The sequence below is a fragment of the Salmo salar genome, chromosome 13 (assembly GCF_965601325.2).
Source record: "Salmo salar chromosome 13, fSalSal1, whole genome shotgun sequence".
In the NCBI taxonomy this organism is placed as follows: Eukaryota; Metazoa; Chordata; class Actinopteri; order Salmoniformes; family Salmonidae; genus Salmo; species Salmo salar.
In genome coordinates, this window is record NC_138303.1 from 31862537 (window position 1) to 31884859 (window position 22323).

A 22323-nucleotide genomic window follows, 5' to 3' on the forward strand; every position below is an offset into this window, starting at 1 on the left:
TTTCCTTGCTGTATGCAGTTCTCGTTTAAATCCGAAATTTATGGCACCCACAAACCAGATTTTTTATCAGTCCTTTATCTTTTGATAGCAGTTTTGAGACACTGTTTATATGAGCCGATTTTATTTGACAGTTGGTGACTTATTTGCCTGCATCCAACATGGGGCTTTGAAAATTCCGTTAATTTATTCCATGATCTGTTGAAGAAATGTGGATAATAAAACGGTGCCGCATTTTCAAAATAATCCAGGGTCGACCAAGACCGAAGATGTAAAGGACATTGGCATGGTATAGGTTCGGTAGTTCCACCACAATGTTTTTAGGCAATACGAACATTTTACAATCCACGATGTTATTGGTAGACTTTATTAAGCTGTTCCTTTTTACATCAGAACGATGAATTCGTTGAGTTTACTGGAAGGACACGATTATTTCCAACAGGGCTCAAGTATGGATTTCTTTTTTTTTTAAACAACAAAAAAACAGTGGGAATTATAATTTTCCTGTACCTCCTCTGACGGCTGGACTCTACTGTAGCCTATTTCTAGAAATGTCTCTCTTGACCCCTTGGTAGCATGCCATACGCATGCGTCCTTGTTCCAAAATGCAGATCCCTTTTTTTACCGCATTGCAGCGCATGCCTACTAATAGAAGGCAAATTCGTTTTCAAAATTCGTTATCAATCTTTATTCAAACTGTCCATTAGATTTCATGAAACCTTCACTATAAACTGTATCATTCCTTCAAGTAATTTTATATTTAACTAGCCTACTGCACTTGCAATACCATGGACGTTGACCAATAGGCTATCATGTCTTATCACATTGTATACTTGGTTTTTTGGACTTTGGGACTTTGGGACTTGTGCCTGATTTCTGCTGGCAATTATTAAACAGCTCAGAAAAGAGCAAAAGTGTTGAATTACTGACATTGTGGTATAGCCACTAAATTGAAATGGCATTGCAACTCATTTACTTATTCAAAAGGATATATTCTGTTAGGTATGTTATAGATTCAAGGATGTAATGGTAAAAAACGGGGAAACAACAACTTAAAAATAGGTGGGGACACCCTATTCACTAAATACAAAGGTGCTGGATGAAGTTCACCCTCCACTATATAATTGGCTGTCATAAGTTATGATCTTTGAGGGGCAGTTGAGCAGTACAATGATCACTGTTATAGAGGTATCGGTTAACCATTCTCTCTCGTGACAATTGTGTGATATTATTCTCTTGTTTTCACTCAGTGGATTTCAAACTATGTTCTGCTCATTCAGAAGAACAGAAGTTAGTTATATGTTTAGTTCTTGCAGATATGAAAAAAGCATAGTCTGTTTGTGCTTGCTCCAATACTGCATTTTTTCAGGTATAACCTGTCTTATTCACGGTTCAAATCGGGGTTTGTAGGTGATGGTACTGTCCCCCAAATTGGTGGCCCTTCCATTATGGTTTTGACTAGAAATCTGTTAAATTCCTAATGTTAAAAGGTCCAATTCAGCTGTTTTTATCTCAATATCAAATAATTTATTTGTAACAATTAAGCATTTAAATGTGATTGTTTTCAGTTAAAATTGTTTCAAAAAATAAAGTTTCTTAGCAAAGAGCAATTTCTCAAGCAAGAATTTTGCTAGGATTGTCTGGGAATGGTCTGAATGGGAAGGGGACAACTGAAAACTAGCTGTTATTGGTAGAAAGGTTTAACTCTCTTTGTGGATTTTTAACAAATTTACCGCCATGCGCATGCACGTGTGTCTCAGAGGGTATTTTTGTGTCTCAGTTGCTATGTGTGCAACCTGAACTTGTGACGTGTTCCAGGGCATCAGTGTTAAGCACATAAAGTTGAAGTCTGAAGTTTACATACACCTTAGCCAAATACATTTAAACTCAGTTTTTCACAATTCCTGACATTTAATCCGAGTAAGAATTCCCTGTTTTAGGTGATTTAGGATCACCACTTTATTTTAAGAATGTGAAATGTCAGAATAACAGTAGAGAGAATGATTTATTTCAGCTTTTATTTCTTTCATCACATTCCCAGTGGGTCAGAAGTTTACATACACTCAATTAGTATTTGGTAGCATTGCCATTAAATTGTTTAACTTTGGTCAAACGTTTTGGGTAGCCTCCCACAAGCTTCCCACAATAGGTTGGGTGAATTTTGGCCCATTCCTCCTGACAGAGCTGGTGAAACTGAATCAGGTTTGTAGGCCTCCTTGCTTGCACACACCTTTTCAGTTCTGGCCACACATTTTCTATAGGATTGAGGTCAGAGCTTTGTGCTGGCCACTCCAATACCTTGACTTTGTTGTACTTAAGCCATTTTGCCACAACTTTGGAAGTATGCTTGGGGTCATTGTCCATTTGGAAGACCCATTTGCGACCCAGCTTTAACTTCCTGACTGATGTCTTGAGATGTTGCTTCAATATATCCACAAAATGTTCCCTCCTCATGATGCCATCTATTTTGTGAAGTAAACCAGTCCCTCCTGCAGCAAAGCACCCTCAGAACATGATGCTGCCACCCCCGTGCTTCACGGTTGGGATGGTGTTCTTCAGCTTGCAAGCATCCCCCTTTTTCCTCCACACATAACAATGGCCATTATGGCCAAACAGTTCTATTTTTGTTTCATCAGACCAGAAGACATTTCTCCAAAAAGTAAGATCTTCAGTTTTGGAGCAGTGGCTTCTTATGACTCGATTTACTGTGGATATAGATACTTTTGTACCTGTTTCCTCCAGCATCTTCACAAGGTCCGTTACTGTTGTTCTGGGATTGATTCGCACCAAAGTACGTTCATCTCTAGGAGACAGAACGTGTCTCCTTCCTGAGCGGTATGACAGCTCATTTTCTGGAATTTTCCAAGCTGTTTAAAGTCACAGTCAACTTAGTGTACGTAAACATCTGACCCACTGGAATTGTGATACAGTGAATTATAAGTGAAATAATCTGTCTGTAAACCATTGTTGGAAAAATTACTTGTATCGTGCACGAAGTAGATGTCCTAACCGACTTGCCAAAACTATAGTTTGTTAACAAGACATTTGTGGAGTGGTTGAAAAACAAGTTTTAATGACTCCAACCTAAGTGTATGTAAACTTCCGACTTCAACTGTACCAGTCGGCACACTAGCTCTGATCCAGGGCATTATGTTAGTGTGTTTACTAGCATAGTGGTTGAAGTTGGGAGAGTTAGCTAGCTAGCTTTTTTCAGGATGAATATATTGTTTTTATAATTTTTGGATACAATGTTATTATTAATGCAAAGAAATCACTACACACATGCAACCACTATTGCTTGTGCTTTAGCTGTCACCTTGATACATTGGCTACACTGGCTAGCTAGTACTATTAGCAAAGTTAGACAACTAACCTCTTGTCTGCGCTACTTTTAATTTTAAATGTAATTGCACACCGATGCTGTTGGTGGTAATGCACCATCCTCTCTGGCACCATTCGACATCCTGTCTCATCCTGTCTCACAGCGAAGGTACAGTGCCTTCAGAAAGTATTCATACCCCTTGACTTATTCCAAATGTTGTTGTGTTACAGCCAAATTTTCAAAATAGATTTTCTTGCATTCTTCCTTGCAGATTTTCTCAAGTTCTGTAAAATTAGAAGGTAAGCAGCAGTGAACAGCAATCTTCAAGTTTTTCCACAGATTTTCAATGGGATTCAAGTCTGGACTTTGGGCACTCAAGGTCTTTTACTTTCACATTCTTGTTCTGAAGCCATTCCAGCTTCAGAACAAGGTTCTCATTAAGGATTTGCCTGTATTTGGCTCCATTCATTATTCCCTCTATTATTACCAGTCTCTCAGTCCCTGCCGCTGAAAAGCATCCCCATAGCATGCCACTACCATGCTTCACAGTAGGGATGGTATTAGATGGGTGATGAGCTGTGCCTGGTTTTCTCCAGACACAGCGCTTTGCATTCAGGCCAGAGTTCAATTTTTGTCTCATCAGAACACATCATCTTTTGCCTTATGCTCTGAGTCTTTCACATGCCTTTTTGCAAACTCCAGGCATGCTGTCATGTGCCCTTTTCTCAGGAGTGGCTTCCGTCTGGCCACTCTCCCATAAAGTCCAGATTGGTGAAATGCTGTAGAGACTGTTAAGGAACTCTGTAGTTCTGTCAGAGTGGTCATTTGGTTCTTGGTCACCTCCCTGACCAAGGTCCTTCTTGCCCGGTTGCTCAGTTTGGTCGAAAGACCAGCTCTAGGCTGGTCATTTATTTATTATTTTCAAGAATTAAAGAATTTCTAATTCTTGAAAATAATACATTTCTATAAGCTTATAAATACCGTATGAGCTTAGTAGAAATGTCTAATAAATGTTTTATTCTCCATTGTTTGTTTTTGTCATTTGGGTCTTTGAATAGCAACTGAAGCCTACAGTTCTTTTTTTTTCTTATACCACTTCTTATGTATACTTTGTGACACTATTCAATGTCACAAAGGAAAACATTCTTCAGTGGCCTGTTGTAGGACTGCTTGCCAGGTGCTATCTGTCTCTGTGAAATATTCTATTCACACCCTCCTTCTACCCAAACCCCAAACTCACACATCGATACCCACGCATGCGCAAGACGCAAGACGAAAGGCGATCTCGTCTGAAAGCGAAAAAAAATAGTTCTCACACAGTGCCACGCGTGCGCTGTGTGCACCTCATTACGAGCAAGGTTGCTGCATCTTTTTAGGTAGCTACAAGCGTTCTTTCGACAGCCAAAGGGTCGCATGGTGTCAGGGACGCGCCTAGTCACGGGAACAGTAATACAGCGCGTGCTCGTAAGCCCAGATCGCGCTTAGACAGCAAAGGGAATCAAACAGCGTGCAAGAATTGAACCCCAATGGTTACATTGGGCCAGAACATGCAGTCGATGATCTACGCACAATACTTCGCTGCGCTCAATTTCGCAACGTATTTTACTTTGTATCGGAGAAGATAAGGACATCAAACTCATCTGTATGATCGGGGGACAGGAGCGCACAGTATGGTCCGGGAAACCAGACATTTATGGGTGGGAAATTTACCCGAAAATGTACGAGAGGAGAAAATCATTGAGCATTTCAAACGGTGAGTAACGCTAAACAGTTATGCCAAATATTTCACTGAGTAACGTTATCCCACAACTGTCAGCATCTGTCTGCCTGATTCCCCTTAAATCAGAGGGAGATCAATTCTGGATCGAATTGCCCAGGCAAGTGACAGCCTGGCTAACCCACTGCCAACAAACCAGAAATCCAATGCAAACAACTCGGGTGAAGAGGAAGATAGATATAACTAACTAAACAACATGAGCTTACCAATTGCTATCTTATGGCCCATTTACCTGGATTTCGAGGTCTTGCAAGCCACTTCTCCCACGCGGTGGACTTAGAAATAGCTTAGGTAGCTAGCTAATTACTTTAGAAAACAGCTAGCTAGCGCCACTGAACAATCGTGCCACTGTAGCAGCCTGCTGGTTGTGGTGTGTTAAGACCGAGCGACTTGGCTTGTGTTTCAAAGTTATGCCATGGTATAGCCTAATTAAAACTTGCCAGTTGTGGAGTGTCTCCAGCAATGGAATTATAACGAACCATGCAGTGGTTAGAAGTCTGTCAGCAATCAATCATAGTTCTAAAATCAAAACATACTGCCCACGTGCAATGTACTCACACCTTCGAAGCATGTTAATCACTACTTCGCATCAATGTTTTTCCTTGTTGCAACTGCTCGCTGTTCAGCCAAGTGATGGTCCATTGTGAGATCAACTGCCATTGCTGGGCCCCACCGCAACATTTGTTGCAAATTTCAAGTAGTTTCAAAGTGTGAAGTTCCGCTGAGACTCTGCAACGTAAAAAATATTGAGGTGGCTTGTGCGAGGTGATGCAGAGCTGACTTGCCAGCAGCATCATACTGTGTGTGACTACTGGCGTCAATTAGCCAAATAATGTAATTAAATGTCAGCAATTGACAATCAACATGTTTTTCCAAAAGAAACTGACATTTTAATAGAATACATGTATGGTTGCTATGAATTGTTATTCAAATGAGTAATATAGCCTAACATTTCGTAGGCCTATAGGTAACAGCCTACAATTTCAAGATTGTCCCCTTCTTTACATTGGTTGCGTTCATAAATTGTGTAAACAAACGACAATAATGATGACCATAAGCCCTAATTAAACTGTCAACGTAGGAACAGGAATAAGAAGCACGGTGATTATATGGCGCTGATCATATTCCCTATTGGTAGCCTACATGATTGTCGATATAGCTAACCCTATATAAACTATAGGCTATTGGAACATTCTTTTTCACTTCTGAAATGTAAAGCGATTTTATTGCCGTTGTTCCATTGTTATTACTTCACATTTTTATCATTATGTCAAATCAGATTGTCTGATGGTAAACTATATAGCTTTTGTGCATTTAACACAAACATTTCCCAACATCTGAATTGGGCTAAATTTGGTTATTGTCTTGACACTGTGCGCTCTCTAGTTCCTACTCTCTGTCAAAGAAAAAACAGGCCGCCTATCTGTCGAGCTAGGCAGGAGGAGTAGCCTAATTAAAATACGCGATATCAGTATTATTTCTTTCCGTTAGCTGAAGTGCTGCATTTTTAAGTTACAACATTATGGCTGTATGTCCTAAGTGGCGTATTTCTGCCACGGTTTCCAGCGCAGGTTTTGCTATCGAGCCTATAGAGACAGTGTATTCTCATCAGACCATTATGACTGGCAATTTGACTGTATTTATTTTGTAGGTTAATCTCAAACGGATGCTCATTTAGGCCTAGTTTCATTGCATTTAATCTTTGATGTTATGTTCAGATACATGCATGAATTCTGGTAACCTATCTACTTTTCAAATCTTGCGGTGCATTTATGTCATCCTTATGATTTTCATGCATTATATCATAGGAACGTAATATGCATAGACTATTAAAAACGTTTGACAATTGATCACAGACATTTTGATTTTGTTTTGAAGATGAGGCATTCATCGAGGTAATGAGTGCGCATGGAAAAACATTTCGGGTGCTCACTGCTCGTCATGCAGCTTCTGGTTATATTGTAACAAACAAAGAAGCAGACAGCGTATGCAGGTGCATGACAGCTGAATGTGTGATAGGAGTCATTGAAGATGGGGGACGGCAGAATGAGTAAGCAGTGTGAACGGGTTTCTAAAATGGCGTCGGAGGCTATTCAATGTGGGAACTGGCATACCTTAGTGTCTACACGTATGGGCATTCTCTGGGTGTCTGTCGGACAATGAGCAGAAATAGATAGATGTATGTTCTGTTTTCATTTTCTCCCTCAATATAAAAAAGTGTTGTATGGAGTAGCCTAAGCTCCCCAAGACGTTGGCAAATAACTCGAATCAGAAATAACATCGTAACTGTAACATTTTGTTACTCCAGTTGTTTTATAGACGCCATAGGCTACAATGAAATACATTTTAAGGCAATAACCCATTTTAATTATAGGCTACATCCAGGGAAACGATTGCAATCACTTTTTCCTCTGTGAAATACACTTTAATTTTCCTTGCATAAAACAGTTGCACTTTCCGTATGAAAATGTAGGAGCCCATATAGCTATATTTCTCTTTAGCAAGCCTTATTGGAAGGACAAGTGAAATTATCCCATATTGCGTAATGCATCGGGTTTGCACCCACAAGCAAGAGGAGGGCTCCACAGTGCGACCGTTTTACTCTTATATGCGCCAAAATATATATATATATATCTTTCAGACCTGATATTTTAATTTAGGAGCACCAGTGCGCCTAGACAAATTAAGGATTCAAGCATTCATTTTTCATTGTGCTCCTACATTTATTTGTGTGCGCCTAAGTTTTTCAACTTACGCGCACACGTGCTCCTTGTAACAACAAAACAACTCAGTGTAGAGCCCTGGGTCCTCATGTATAATCTTTGCGTAAATTAACACGAAATATCTGAGCACACAAATAATGAGAATTGTTTACTTGGCGCACGCCATACATCCCCATGTTTCCCGTTATAAATCAAACCTGTCGTAAAATGGTGCGCGCGTTAAACACGCCCATAATTCATATTTTATGGTGACAAAACCAGCCTGTATACTTTGGAAGTATTGGAATTAGGCCAAGACGGTATCTAAAGGAAATGGCAATGGCGAACTTGATTAACATTTATTTGGAGCTGTTGGCAGAACGTTTTGTTTTCCAGTGACATTTGCTGTATCTGACCGTTTATATGAAAGACAAAAACAATTCAATCAATTAATTAATCAAATGTATTTATGAAGCCCTTACATCAGCTGATGTCACAAAGTACTGTTCCGAAATACAGCCTGAAACCCCAAACTGCAAGCAATGCAGGTGTAGAAGCATGGTGGCTAGGAAAAACTCCCTAGAAAGGCCGGAACCAAGGAAGAAACCTAGAGAGGAACCAGGCTATGAGGGGCGGCCAGTCCTCTTCTGGCTGTGCCGGGTGGAGATTATAACAGAACATGGCCAAGATGTTCAAACGTTCATAGATGACCAGCAGGGTCAAATAATAATCATCATCATCACAGTGGTTGTAGAGGGTGCAACAGGTCAGCACCTCAGAAGTAAATGTCAGTTGGCTTTTCATAGCTGATCATTCAGAGTATCTCTATCGTACCTGCTGACTCTAGAGAGTTGAAAACAGCAGGTCTGAGACAAGGTAGCATGTTCGGTGAACAGGTCATGGTTCAATAGCCGCAGGTAGAACAGTTGAAACGAGCAGCAGCACAACCAGGTGGACTGGGGGACAGCAAGGAGTCATCAGGCCAGGTAGTGGGGAGAAATTCACACCGGACAAGAAAGGAGAAATACTCCAGATATAACAGACTGACCCTAGTCCCCTGACACAAACTATTGCAGCATAAATACTGATTGCAAATTGTTGTGGACCTGTAAACAAATTGTTTGAATGCAGTAATGTTTGCATTCACTTTTTCCTTAACCTAAATATGCTGCACTGTCTGAGAATTTTGAAACATTGTCCACTTTGAAAAAAATGAAAACTACAGTAGACCTAGTTAGTTTGCATTGAAGTGTGTAGGCTACCACTATCTGTTCACCTATTACATTCTACTGTATACTATAAACCGATGCATAGAGCAAAAGCTTGAAATTATAAAATCCTTTCTAATAGGCCCAATATAAATGAGAGATGGACATGGTCATTTGTTGTATGGCTACTTCGGGAATATGAACTCTGCTGTCTCACCATGGCCAGAAAAGGTGAGGAATTTATTCTGCAATGGTTATGATAAATGTATATGTTTATAAATTAAATATTGTCTACTCGAGAGATTTGACTTGCCAAGAGTGTGCAAAGCTGTCATCAAGGCAAAGGGTGTCTACTTTGAAGAATCTCAAATATGACATTTATTTTGATTTAACACTTTTTTTTGGTTACAACATGATTCCATGTGTTATTTCATAGTTTTGATGTCTTCACTATTATTCTACCATGTAGAAAATAGTAAAAATAAAGAAAAACCCTGGAATGAGTCGGTGACCAAACTTTTTACTGGTACTGTATACTGAACAAGAATATACATGCAACAATTTCAAAGATTTTACTGAGTTACAGTTCATATAAGGAAATTAGTCAATTTTAAATAAATTCATTGGGGCTTATTCTATGGATTTTACATGACTGGGCAGGGGCATAGCCATGGGTGAGCCTGGGAGGTCATAGGCCCACCCACTGGGGAGCCCGGTCCAGCCAATCAGATTTTTTTTTCTACCACAAAAGGACTTTATTACAGACAGAAATACGCCTCAGCGTTAACTTGAAACGTGTAAATGCCAACTTTTGCGTGAAAACAGGCGCACGCATATTTTGGGGCATATTTTGTGCGTACCCAACATTTATAAATGAGCCCCGGAAGAGCAAACCAGGAAATTTCACGTGTGTATATATATATGCTGCGTTGTGCAGACCTCATCAGAGTTCCATCTTTTAATAACTTAAAGAAGGGACCTTTCTTATAACTAGAACACATGATATATTGAATGTGTGTACAGGTAACTCCCAAAATACAGGAAACACTTGAGTACATGTGGGATAGGCCTACAAAGTATATTGAATGCAGGTGCTTCCACACAGGTGTGGTTCCTGAGTTGATTCAAACATTTCAACTTTAAAATCTATGCCAAACAAAGTTTAATAAACCATACAACTCGATGCACAAGGACTACGTTGAACAATTTAAACAGGACATTTCACAAAAACACTTTTAGTGGAAGAACTATGCAGATGCTAAGTTTAAAGTAAAATCTCCATCAGTTTATGGGACTAAGTTTTCCAAAAACTCTTAAGTATCTGCTCCGAATTAATATTCAGAGATGTCTGCAGAATGAATGGGGTGTCAGCTATGATGTGACACCTTGGGTTTCATTATTATTATTTTTGGCTATTGAACTATGGTAGGTGAAGTGGATTCACATCCGGTAATGGAATTACATCATGGGTCCCTGATCTGTATTATACAGAAATTCCTAATTACGCATATGAATATCATTCTCTTACTTCATGGTAATGTATCATGAATAGGTACACAAAGGTAGAAATATGCAATACTCTTCTTTTGCATATCTGGGTATTATTCAACACGCTGGCTATTATTGTAATGAGTTCCGCCCCGAAACAAGAATACATTTGTTTGTTTCAGATTTGGTCTGGTCAGGAACAATCATAGACATCTATGTTTCTCAAGTTTGGACATCACAGTAGAGTACATTTAAAGTCTATGTACAGTACATTATACTGTACTGAACTCTGCTCTACTGTACTGTTCTCTACGGTGCTGTCCAAACTTGTGAAACATAAATGTCTATGATTGGTTCAGATTTGGTCCGGCCAGGGTGGACTGACCCAAACTACTTTTTGACATCCAGTGTCGGTTGGTGCTCAGTATGTGAGGATGTTTGTTACAGTAAATGTAACTAGGATAGGTGTCATGGTAGGTGCCAGTAAGAGCTGGGTGAGGTAACATTTAACTTGAAAGAGAAAGAAGAGAGAGGGTGGCAGAGAGGGAGAGGTTGTCCAGACTGTTTTCAGTCTTGCTTTGACCACCAGACGACAGAAAGAGAAACAAAACAGTTATGAGCTGAACATAACAGTATGTCAGTGGAAGGGAGGACAGTAGCAGGTGACCCAACTGTGGTTTGTCTCTACTATGATTTCCCATTGTAGCCAATTCAATTGCAGTAATCCCGTTACTGATTTGGTAACAATTCCGAGTTTTAATCACTTAATAATTCATAAACTTGATATCAGTAAAATCAGTAACTAATTGGCAGGTCTACCTTTACTTGTTGCTTCTATGAACTTTCATTATCCTCCCTTATGAGGGAGAGAAATTAGAAAATATCTTAAAGATATGTGCACAAGGCGATGTTTCTTAAACTTACAGAAGGCAAATCATTTCTAAAACTAAATAGAAGTGTTGATATTAGTTCTCAGGGGTCTTCAACATTTGTGTTTTGATATATTTCTAATACCTTGAGACTTTTTCTGGTAGGTGTTGTCTAAGACCCCTTTTCCATCTTGTTTGACCAGAAATCAAAGCTGTTGCTTATACCTAATTATTAGGATGGAAAATGGTTGTTATATAACAAATTATATATATATTTTAAACATACTCTTAGCTTTCATTTGACATTCTCCTATGAACTTCACATGTTAGTGCTCATGGGTCAAACTCATTCCATGGAGGGTCTAGTGTCTGCGGGTTTTGGGGTTTTCCTTTCAATTAAGACCTAGACAACCAGGTTAGGGAAGTTCCTTACTAGTTAGTGACCTTATTTCATCAATCAAGTACAAGGGAGGAGTGGAAACCCGCAGACACTCGGCCCTCTGTGGAAAGAGTTTTAGAAGTGTTTTAGATGGAAATGTCCTTAAGCAATTAACATACCATCATGCTTAAGGTCATGTATAAAAATGACCAGTTGCCCATTACTTTGGCTACCATGGCTAGAAAACATCTCAGTGACTTTGAAAGAGGGTCTTGTTTAAACTATGCGTGTTTGTCACCAGATCTCAAAGCAAATGAACACTTATGGGAGATTCTGGAGTGGTGCCTGAGACTGTTTTCCACCACCATCAACAAAATACCAAGTGATGGAATTTCTAATGGAAGAATGTTGTCGCATCCCTCCAATAGAGTGGCAGACACTTGTAAAATCTATGCCAAGGCACATTGAAGCTGGTGGCTCGTGGTGGCCCAACATCCTATTTAGACACTTTATGTTGGTGTTTCCTTTATTTTGGCAGTTACCTGTGTATCGTGCTATGTGCCAAGATTTGTAGTTGCTTGGTTACTGTTGCCTGGTGAGGTTGGGAAATGACAGTGGCCTAATAAATATTTTGTAAGGACACCCCTTTGTGGACCCCCCCTTGCACGCACATACACACCTTGACTCAATTTTATAAAATGCATAGGTCTACTTTACCTATTGACTTGTTTCCATTTCCAATAAAACATTCCAATTGGTATACAACTTAAATCAATAAATAAACAGTTTTCTTTTCATTCTCCATTTCCTCCCTAGATATGGACGGGTGGAGAGTGTCAAGGTCCTTCCAAAGCGGGGGTCAGAAGGTGGAGTCGCAGCCTTTGTGGATTTTGTGGACATTAAAAGTGCTCAGAAGGCACATAATTCTATCAACAAGATGGGGGACAGAGACCTGCGCACTGATTACAATGAGCCAGGCACAATCCCTAGTGCTGTGAGAGGGCTGGACGATAGCCTGTCCTTAGGCTCTCGTGGACGGGATGTTTCAGGGTTCATAAGGGCGGCAGGGAGCCCGGTGTATGGGCCCCCTGCATCTCTCCACAGCAGAGAGGGACGCTATGAACGCAGACTAGACGGGTAAGTGGACAAAGTTTCTCTGAAGGCAGGGGGAACTTGGTTTCTGATAACTCACCCCCAAGCATTTTTCCATCTATTGATTTACTTGTTTGGGAGTTAGAGGTTCATAAGCAGGAATAAATCTGTAGGCACCCCTTCTAAAGTCCTCAGAGCATTGCCATCGCTCATGGATTGATATGGTAGACACCAAGCTATACTGTAAATGAGCATGTATGTACATTATGCACACAATTGTACTTCTATGTGTGTGGTAAATAGCGTATTGGCTGTTGGGGATTATCTTTGTGAGCTTACACATTCCGTGAGGTGGATATCCCATTTGCGGAGAGTACGGGGCATATTGGATATCGTAACATTCCTGGGATTAATGGATGCTGGAGAGAGTTTGTTCCAGCGGCCTTCCCTGGGATCTCCAGGATCTGGAGTACCGTGCCCTCCTTGCTGGATTAATGGGTCACCCTATTTTCGTATAACAACCAAGAATACATAGTTAAGCATTTTAAGACGCATTAACTAGTTTTTGGATTAATAGAAATTGGGTTCTCGATCATTCTGCAACCCTTCCAGTGATGTTTTCAAGTGCAGCACTTTCCTTGTGGTCCGGAGTCATGTGGATAACCTAAAGCGGATATGTATTCCCCTATTGGATTAAAACTGGCCAATCACGAAAGGATATTCTATCATTCGATAAAGGTATGGGTTTTCCGGTTTTGTGATGGGATTGTTTGATATCAGGGTTTAACAATTAAATGCTGGGAGACCTCAACTGTTGATCAACTTTGTAGAGAAACGACAGAAAGGGTGAGCAAATTATACACTTTTTTTTATCCAAACAAATTTTTGTTGGTGGTTCAAATAATTTGTTATATTTTTGCTCTTGAAAGAGTGAGACTGTCCAATGGATGTAGGGGAAGCATTAAACAGAATCACGTAATAGAGGATTGGATTATTTTGGAATCATACAAATCAATACAATTACATGGAAATATGGGGCTGAAGAACATGGTACTGGATGTCAGTGGAGATACCTGCCTTCTGTCAGTGGATTACCTCCCTTCTGAATGTGGAACTACATCTGTCCATCCTTGGATACAATTATTCTCAGAATCAGAAAAGACAACATCCTGTCAACATCAAATTAGCCTACTGCCTTTTAGGCAACTGTACCTATGAGGGAGAATCATGGAGTTTAAGACATGGATTACTACTGACAAATAAACTTTGTTATTACCAGCATTTTTGCTTCAATGGATCTAGTTGGACAATTGCTCAATTTTGCACACAGAATGTGGCGGACTATTAAAGATTAAATACTTTTTTCCCCCACTAGTTGTGTGCCATGATGCTCCAGACTCATTACTCGTGGGGAATCAATAGAGCACTGTTTACAGAAGCTGGACAATTGGATATAATTTATCGATTTGACTGGACTATGTTGCCTATTTTCCATGAACATTTAAAAATTGATCCGTTACGTTTTATGTAACCATTTTTGAAAGAATAGTTTAGTCTGACTTCCTTTGACTATTTTCCACCACAGCAAAATCTTGTTACAATTGGATTAGATTTTTGGATTAGTTGATATTCCAGCCCCTCAAAGCAAGTGATGATTCCCGCCATACTGATGAGGATGACTATTTTGAACATAAACCTGCCCGGAATATATTATATTTTTTAATATCATTTTTTATACCAACCCTACAGTTTTCCTTTTTGCTCAGAAAGTTCTGTCTCCCTAGATTGTATTTGGAATTGTAGGTCGGGTTACCGCTGTCTCAAAAGGTTGGTATGTCCTGCCTTGTGTATTTTAGCTGTTCTCTCTAACCCCTAGTTTGAACCCCTGTCTCTCTCCATATTTCCTACTAACATAAATGGCTGTTAAACAGACTGTTTAATTGCTTGTTGTTGTTTGCAGATTATGTACCTTTTCCCGGCTGTGCCCTTCAACCTGAACCTACTCGACCCACTTCCCAGCTCCTAGTCAATAGTACCTTGTTACTTAGGTATTTTTCACATTAAGTGAAATCAGAGTGAAAAATTTACACAGGCCAAATAATCTTAAAAGAGGGATGCACCTCGGGAATGTTTTTTTTAAACCATGAACAATTACATCAGATTTAATAGTTGTTAGTAAACAAAAATAAGATTAGATTCAACCTAATTTGAATTGCTACTGTATATTACATTTCACTGTCAGATTTGTCATGACTAAAGGGTTTATGACAATGTTTAGAAGGCTATGGCAAAGTCTCTCATTTTGTCAGTGGCTGAACCTTTTTCTTCTGAGCCAAAGAGTAGGATATCTCCAGGAACAGATGAACTTGTGCATACCATTTTTATGTCTCCGTGTCCAGTGTGACGGAAGTTAGAGGTAGTTTTGCGAGCCAATGCTAACTAGCGTTAGCCCAATGACTGGAAGTCTATGGGTATCTGCTAGCATGCTTTGCCCAAGATTATCACAAGACATGGACAAAATGCTTCAGTGATTTGTATTTTCCTTAAACTTTCTGAAGAGGCAAAGCGGGAATGCCCCTGTCTGTTTGTTTACCACTTTGTGTAGTTGTTAGGGATGATGCTAATGATAACCATCTTCTGGTAGATGGAAAAGCTTTCCAAAAAACCTTCTCAATTAAATGTTAACTACAAAGTAGCCTATGCCTTCCTGGTAGAATTACATGATTATTTGCATCAATCACGTGGCAATCTTTTTTTGCTTTTTAGCAAACTCCGTAATAACGTGCACTACAGAAACACCACAAACCAAACAAGTCTCTTGCTGGTGCAGACTTGAATTAAAGGGTATCTACACCCAAAAAATGTACATTTCTTAGATTTTTCCCAGACCTCAAAAGTGGCCTCCTGATGTCGTTTGAGCGTTGTTGTGGACTTAGAACATCCAATTTTGTTATTATTCTATTAAAGTGATTTCTAGAGAGAGAACCTGAAAAAACTAAATGGAATTTGGGAAAAAAATCTATAGAATTACGCAATAAATAAAACAGATTTTATAGGGCCCTACAATAGGTGTGGTTTTGAAACTTATCATTAAACTTCCATCATACTCATCACTGTATTCAGAAAGGAAGTTATGGTAAAGGTTTATTTTACAGATGGCTTATGTAACAGGTAGTTATTTTAAATTACATTTTAAATTGTATAGTAGTTATAATTTGGTTTCTTTGAGATTCATAGACTTAAGTGTCACTATGTACCAGGCAGTTACCAATTGTTTCATTCCTTCAGGTGCAGAAAGTACTAGAAAGACAGTATCCATTGTTACCCCAGTTTTTTTAAAGGTACCATCTTAAACCAGGCTGTATAAAGTGTTACCGAAGTTAGATCCAGCACCTTCTAAACTGCATTTCAATAAGTCTGATTCATCTCATACGTATGAAAAGGTGAACTAATCATCAAATATGCTGGCCACACCACTCGTGTCACGTGCGCGAGCATTACAAAATAAATGTACACATACATGTTATTCAATCATTGCACTGCTCGGGCGCGTCAGCAAGTGTTTGCACAGCCAGGCACTGAAAAGAACTTGCTTCTATTTGTGACGCGCTGCAAGTCCTGCTTCTCCCATCTCCTCATTGGTTTTTAGGAGCAAATATCCACACTGATGATTTGAAAGATAAGCTGAGGTCCCAACTCCAGTCCAGTTGGTGGTGGTAATGCACCTTAAAGTTGGTTGCCAACCTCCATATAAAGACCAAAGAAGAAGAATTCTGAAGGAGGAGAGATTACTAGAAACAAACTCTGTTTACCCTTTTATTTGTGGATTAATTGTTGGTGTAGAGGACCTTGTGCATTTCAGGTAAAATAACAACCCAATGTTTATATCCCAGGACAAATTATCTAGCAACAGCAAGTTAGCTAGCTAAATGCTTTTCGACTTGTCCCCAAATTAATATACTTGGTTCAGAGTTCGTTTTGATAATTCAACCTGCGTGTCCTGATCGTTGTCTGGTGTGGGTGGACAAAATCAACATGCGCGGGGTCTGGTCAGCATGTTAGTGTGATTCTTACATTGTAATCTCAGTGGAGATGACCTGTTTTGTGTTCAATTTTTAAGTAGGCATGACTTTTTATTTATTCCTCCCCCTTAATTCTAATATTTGTTGATAATTCACCACCTTGTTAACTCTCACATTTTTGATAGACCCCAACTGCCTCTTTATTGAAGTGGTGGTGTACCTGCTATAAGAACATAAATTAGTATAATTGTATTCATTAGCAGAGCATATGATTCAATTTCAGTGTACATAAAATCTTTAAAATTGGAATGGTGTTTGTACTGTTTTAGGCATTCTGACAGATGAAGGCTCTCGCACCTTGACAAACTACCAGTTAGGAGGTCTAGTGATTTTTGTAGTTTAGATAGCAAGTTATGTTGCAGGATAATCCTTAGAAACTGCTGCATTTTTGTAATGATTCCAGTAATTAAATATGGATCCATGCAGTATCTTTCTAGCTAGCAGCTACCGCTGCGCAATTCCCTAAAAGCTAAAATAACTAGTTGCGCAATAACATTATGATCTTATTTGCACAATACAGTAAAAACCCTAAAAATAATCGCAAATACACAGTTATCATAATATCAAAATCTTATTCTGGACATCCCTAATGGCAAGCTCAGTAGATTATTATTATTATTATTATTATTATTATTATTATTATTATTATTATTGAGCTTTCATCAAAGAATCCTCCATTTGCATCAATTACAGCCTTACAGACCTTTGGCATTCTAGTTGTTGATTTGTTGAGGTAATCTGAAGAGATTTCACCCCATGCTTCCTGAAGTACCTTCCACAAGTTGGATTGGCTTGATGGGCACTAGTTGCGTACCATACGGTCAAGCTGCTTCCACAACGGCTCAGTAGGGTTGAGATCTGGTGACTGTGCTGGCCACTCCATTATAGACAGAATACCAGCTAACTGCTTCTTCCCTAAATAGTTCTTGCGTAGTTTGGAGTTGTGCTTTGGGTCATTGTTCTGTTGTAGGATGAAATTGGCTTCAATTAAGCAACGTCCACAGGGTATGGCATGGCATTGCAAAATGGAGTGATAGCCTTCTTCAAGATCCCTCTTACCCTGTACAAATCTCCCACTTTACCACCACCAAATCACCCCCAGACCATCACATTGCCTCCACCATGCTCGACAGATGGCGTCAAGCACTCCTCCAGCATCTTCATTTTTTTCTGCGTCTCACAAATGTTCTTTGTGATCCGAACACCTCAAACTTAGATTCGTCTGTCCCTTGTCTGTGTTCTTTTGCCCATCTTTGTCTTTTCTTTTTATTGGCCAGTCTGAGATATGCCTTTTTCTTTGCAACTCTGCCTAGAAGGCTAGCATCCTGGAGTCGCCTCTTCACTGTTGACATTGAGACTGGTGTTTTGCGGGTACAATTTAATGATGTTGCCAGTTGAGGACTTGTGCGCCGTCTGTTTCTCAAACTAGACACACTAATGTACTTGTCCTCTTGCTCGGTTGTGCACCGGGGCCTCCCACTCCTCTTTCTATTCTGGTTAGAGCCAGTTTGCGTGGTTCTGTGAAAGGAGAAGTACTCAGCATTGTACGAGATCTTCAGTTTCTTGGCAATGTTTCGCATGGAATAGCCTTAATTTCTCAGAACAAGAATAGACTGACGAGTTTCAGATGAGGTCTTTGTTTCTGGCCATTTTGAGCCTAAAATCGAACCCACAAATGCTGATGCTCCAGATACTCAAGTGAAAAGAAGGCCCGTTTTATTGCTTCTTTAATCAGAAGAAGAGTTTTCAGCAGTGCTAACATAATTGGAAAAGGGTTTTCTAATGATCAATTAGCTAATCCAAGATTATCATTTTAAAAGTCTAACACAACATGCTATTGGAACACATGAGTGATGGTTGCTGATAATGGGCCTCTGTACGCCTATGTAGATATTCCATAAAAAAATCTGCCGTTTCCAGCTACAATAGTCATTTACACCGTTAACAATGTCAACACTGTATTTCTGATATTTTATGTTATTTTAATGGACAAAAATGTAATTTCCTTAATTTCTAAGTGACCCCAAACTTTTGAACGGTAGTGTATATATTTTTTTGCGTTTAGGTTTTTAGCATTAAATCAATTGTAAAGGCCCCAGACTCTTGTTTTTCCAGATCAGGGTGTGCTCTATATTATGAGTCATAAAAATATATCAACTAATTTATTTTTTCTGCTTTTCAGTCGAGTACATGTAATATGGTGTCTAAAATATCTACTCCTTTTTATTTAGGTTCTTACCCGTTTTCAATACATTTTCCAATTGAGAAGATTTGGATGTTCATCAAAATACTAGAATAAAATTCAAACAACTGAAAGATTTGATATAAGTTGCCTAGTTAGTAGCAGTTAAACATTTTCATTTAGATAATCTGAAAGTATCTAGACAAATATAGGTGACAAATTCTGCAACAAATAATGAGCGATATGAATTCATTAGAACATTTTACAAAATATTTTAAACTAAATATCTTGCTAATGTAAAGTATGATATGTCAATTGAAATGTTTACTGTATACCGTTTCAAACAGAAGCCCCATTTGAACACTCAACTTGACTGCTGTCTTAGTTATTTGATAACCTAAATCATAATGTGTATCTCTCTCTCTCTCTCTCTCTCTCTCTCTCTCTCTCTCTCTCTTTCGCCATTTTCTCCTTCCGTCCCTATCCCTGTTACTCAGGACTGCTGAAAGTCGGGATCGAGCATATGATCACAGTTCCTATGGTCATCACGAGCGTGCTAGCAGCAGCTTTGACCGGCAGCGTCACTACGACACAGACTATTACCGAGATACCAGGGAGAGAACGCTTAACTCGGGGACTGGAGCTGCCTGTGGAGGTGGTGGGGCTGTCTCTGCAGGGATCGGTGGAGGGGTTGTAGGTGCTGGCGTCAGTGGAACAGGTGGAGGGGCTGTGGCTGGAGGAAGTGGAGGACCTTCATCGGTTGGTGTGGGATACTATCGTTCACATAGCCGGAGCCCGAGCCACTTTGATACACCAGAGCCTCGATATGAGCCTCGTGCCAGAGAACCATTTATACTAGCCAGCGTAGTTCACAGGGATTTGTACCAAGAAGAGGGAGGTCGGCGTAGAGATCGGTCTTACCACGACAGTCGCAGCCGATCTCCACACTCTACACATTCACGTAACCCCTCTCCACAAAGGTTGTTGACTCAGGCATCCCGGCCTCCCTGCTCCCACAGTGGCTCTGGCTCTCGCAGCCGTTCCTCCAGTTCCGACTCAGTCAGCAGTACCAGCAGCAGCACCAGTGGCAGGTAGGTAGAGCAAGTGCTCATTAGTTTCACTTTCATGCATTCTGTCCCCTGCAGTTATCACATGGTGTCTCTGTGCCCATCTTTCTGCTTTACTCAGAGTACAACTTGCTCAATGAAATAATAAATAAATACAATTCTTAAACAAGAAGCATAGTTAGCCACCCAAATGTAGTACTCAGCCACCCACATTCAAAGTTATGTTAACCTCAAAATGCAACCTAAACTCAGCAAAATAAAGAAACGTGCTTTCACTGTCAACTGCATTTATTTTCAGCAAACTTAACATGTGTAAATATTTGTATGACCATAACAAGTTTCAACAACTGAGACATTAAACTGAACAACTTCCACAGACATGTGACTAACAGAAATGGAATAAGGTGTCCCGGGAACAAAGGGGGGGTCAAAATCAAAAGTAACAGTCAGTATCTGGTGTGGCCACCAGTTGCATTAAGTACTGCAGTGCATCTCCACCTCATGGACTGCACCAGATTTTCCAGTTCTTGCTGTGAGATGTTACCCCACTCTTCCACCAAGGCACCTGCAAGTTCCCAGACATTTCTAGGGGGAATAGCCCTAGCCCTTACCCTCCAATCCAACAGGTCCCAGACGTGCTCAATGGGATTGAGATCTTCGCTGGCCATGGCAGAACACTGCCATTCCTGTCTTGCAGGAAATCACGCACAGAACGAGCAGTATGGCTGGTGGCATTGTCATGCTGGAGGGTCATGTCAGGATGAGCCTGCAGGAAGGGTACCACATGAGGGAGGAGGATGTCTTCCCTGTAACGCACAGCGTTGAGATTGCCTGCAATGACAACAAGGTCAGTACGATGATGCTGTGACACACCGCCCCAGACCATGACGGACCCTCCACCTCCAAATCGATCCCGCTCCAGAGTACAGGCCTCGGTGTAACGCTAATTTCTTCGACGATAAACGCGAATCCGACCATCACCCCTGGTGAGAGAGAACCGTGACTTGTCAGTAAAGAGCACTTTTTTCTAGTTCTGTCTGGTCCAGCGACGGTGGGTTTGTGCCTATAGGCGACATTGTTGCCGGTGATGTCTGGTGAGGACCTGTCTTACAACATGCCTACAAACCCTTAGTCCAGCCTCTCTCAGCCTATTGCGGACAGTCTGAGCACTGATGGAGAGATTGTACGTTCCTGGTGTAACTCGGGCAGTTGTTGCCATCCTGTACCTGTCCCGCAGGTTTGATGCTCGGATGTACCGATCCTGTGCAGGTGTTGTTATGCATGGTCTGCCACTGTGAGGACGATCAGCTGTCCATCCTGTCTCCCTGTAGTGCTGTCTTAGGCGTCTCACAGTACGAACTTTGCAATTTATTGCCCTGGCCGCATCTGCAGTCCTCATGCCTCCTTGCAGCATGCCTAAGGCACATTCACGCTGATGAGCAGGGACCCTGGGCATCTTTCTTTTGGTCTTTTCAGAGTCAATAGAAAGGCTTCTTTAGTGTCCTAAGTTTTCATAACTGTGACCTTAATTGCCTACAGTCTGTAAGCTGTTAGTGTCTTAACGACCGTTCCACAGGTGCATGTTTATTAATTGTTTATGGTTCATTGAACTAGCATGGGAAACAGTGTTTAACCCCTTTACAATGAAGATCTGTGAAGTTATTTGGATTTTTACTAATTATCTTTGAAAGACAGGGTCCTGATAAAGGGACATTTTTTGCTGAGTTTAGTTATGGGTGATTCCTCGTGAAACTAGAACAGAACCATACATTTTTTTGATTTTCATAAAATGTGATCTATAGAAGGGTCCTTTAGAGAAAGGATTGTTTACATATATTTGACATTTGTATCTTAAAGCATAATTGAGACATTAATTTAAGTTGGAATATTTGTTCCATTTTGGCCTTACCAAGGCCTCCTTTATTACTTCATCGGTATCTGTAGAAGCTACAAAGCAAAAGTTGGTGTCATATGAATCGTTACAGCTTATACTGCAATATGAGTAGTATTTTGATTTCAATAACCATTTTCTTACATTAATGAATTAATATAAAAAACCTGAATTGAAATTAAACCATTTTATTTGTCAATTTGTTTCAATATTTTTTTTTACATAATATATTCTAATGGCATATCAACGTTCCTGAGTGGGCCAAAA

At 40.0% G+C, this 22323-nt stretch overlaps 1 protein-coding gene across 3 annotated transcripts in view; it reads left to right on the plus strand.

Annotated features, from left to right (window-relative positions):
* Positions 1-4623: 4623 nt before the first annotated feature.
* spen (spen family transcriptional repressor) overlaps positions 4624-22323 on the plus strand; it is a 51078-nt gene continuing 33378 nt past the window's right edge. For 2 of the 3 annotated variants that reach the window (XM_014135352.3, XM_014135354.3), the window contains exons 1-3: positions 4625-5072; positions 12559-12879; positions 19596-20189. In XM_014135352.3, the coding sequence (XP_013990827.2) occupies positions 4990-5072; positions 12559-12879; positions 19596-20189 (998 nt within the window). In that variant the 5' untranslated portion in view covers positions 4625-4989. Of the gene's footprint in view, positions 5073-12558; positions 12880-19595; positions 20190-22323 lie in introns of all 3 variants that reach the window. The other variant, XM_014135353.3, reaches the window with a different exon arrangement.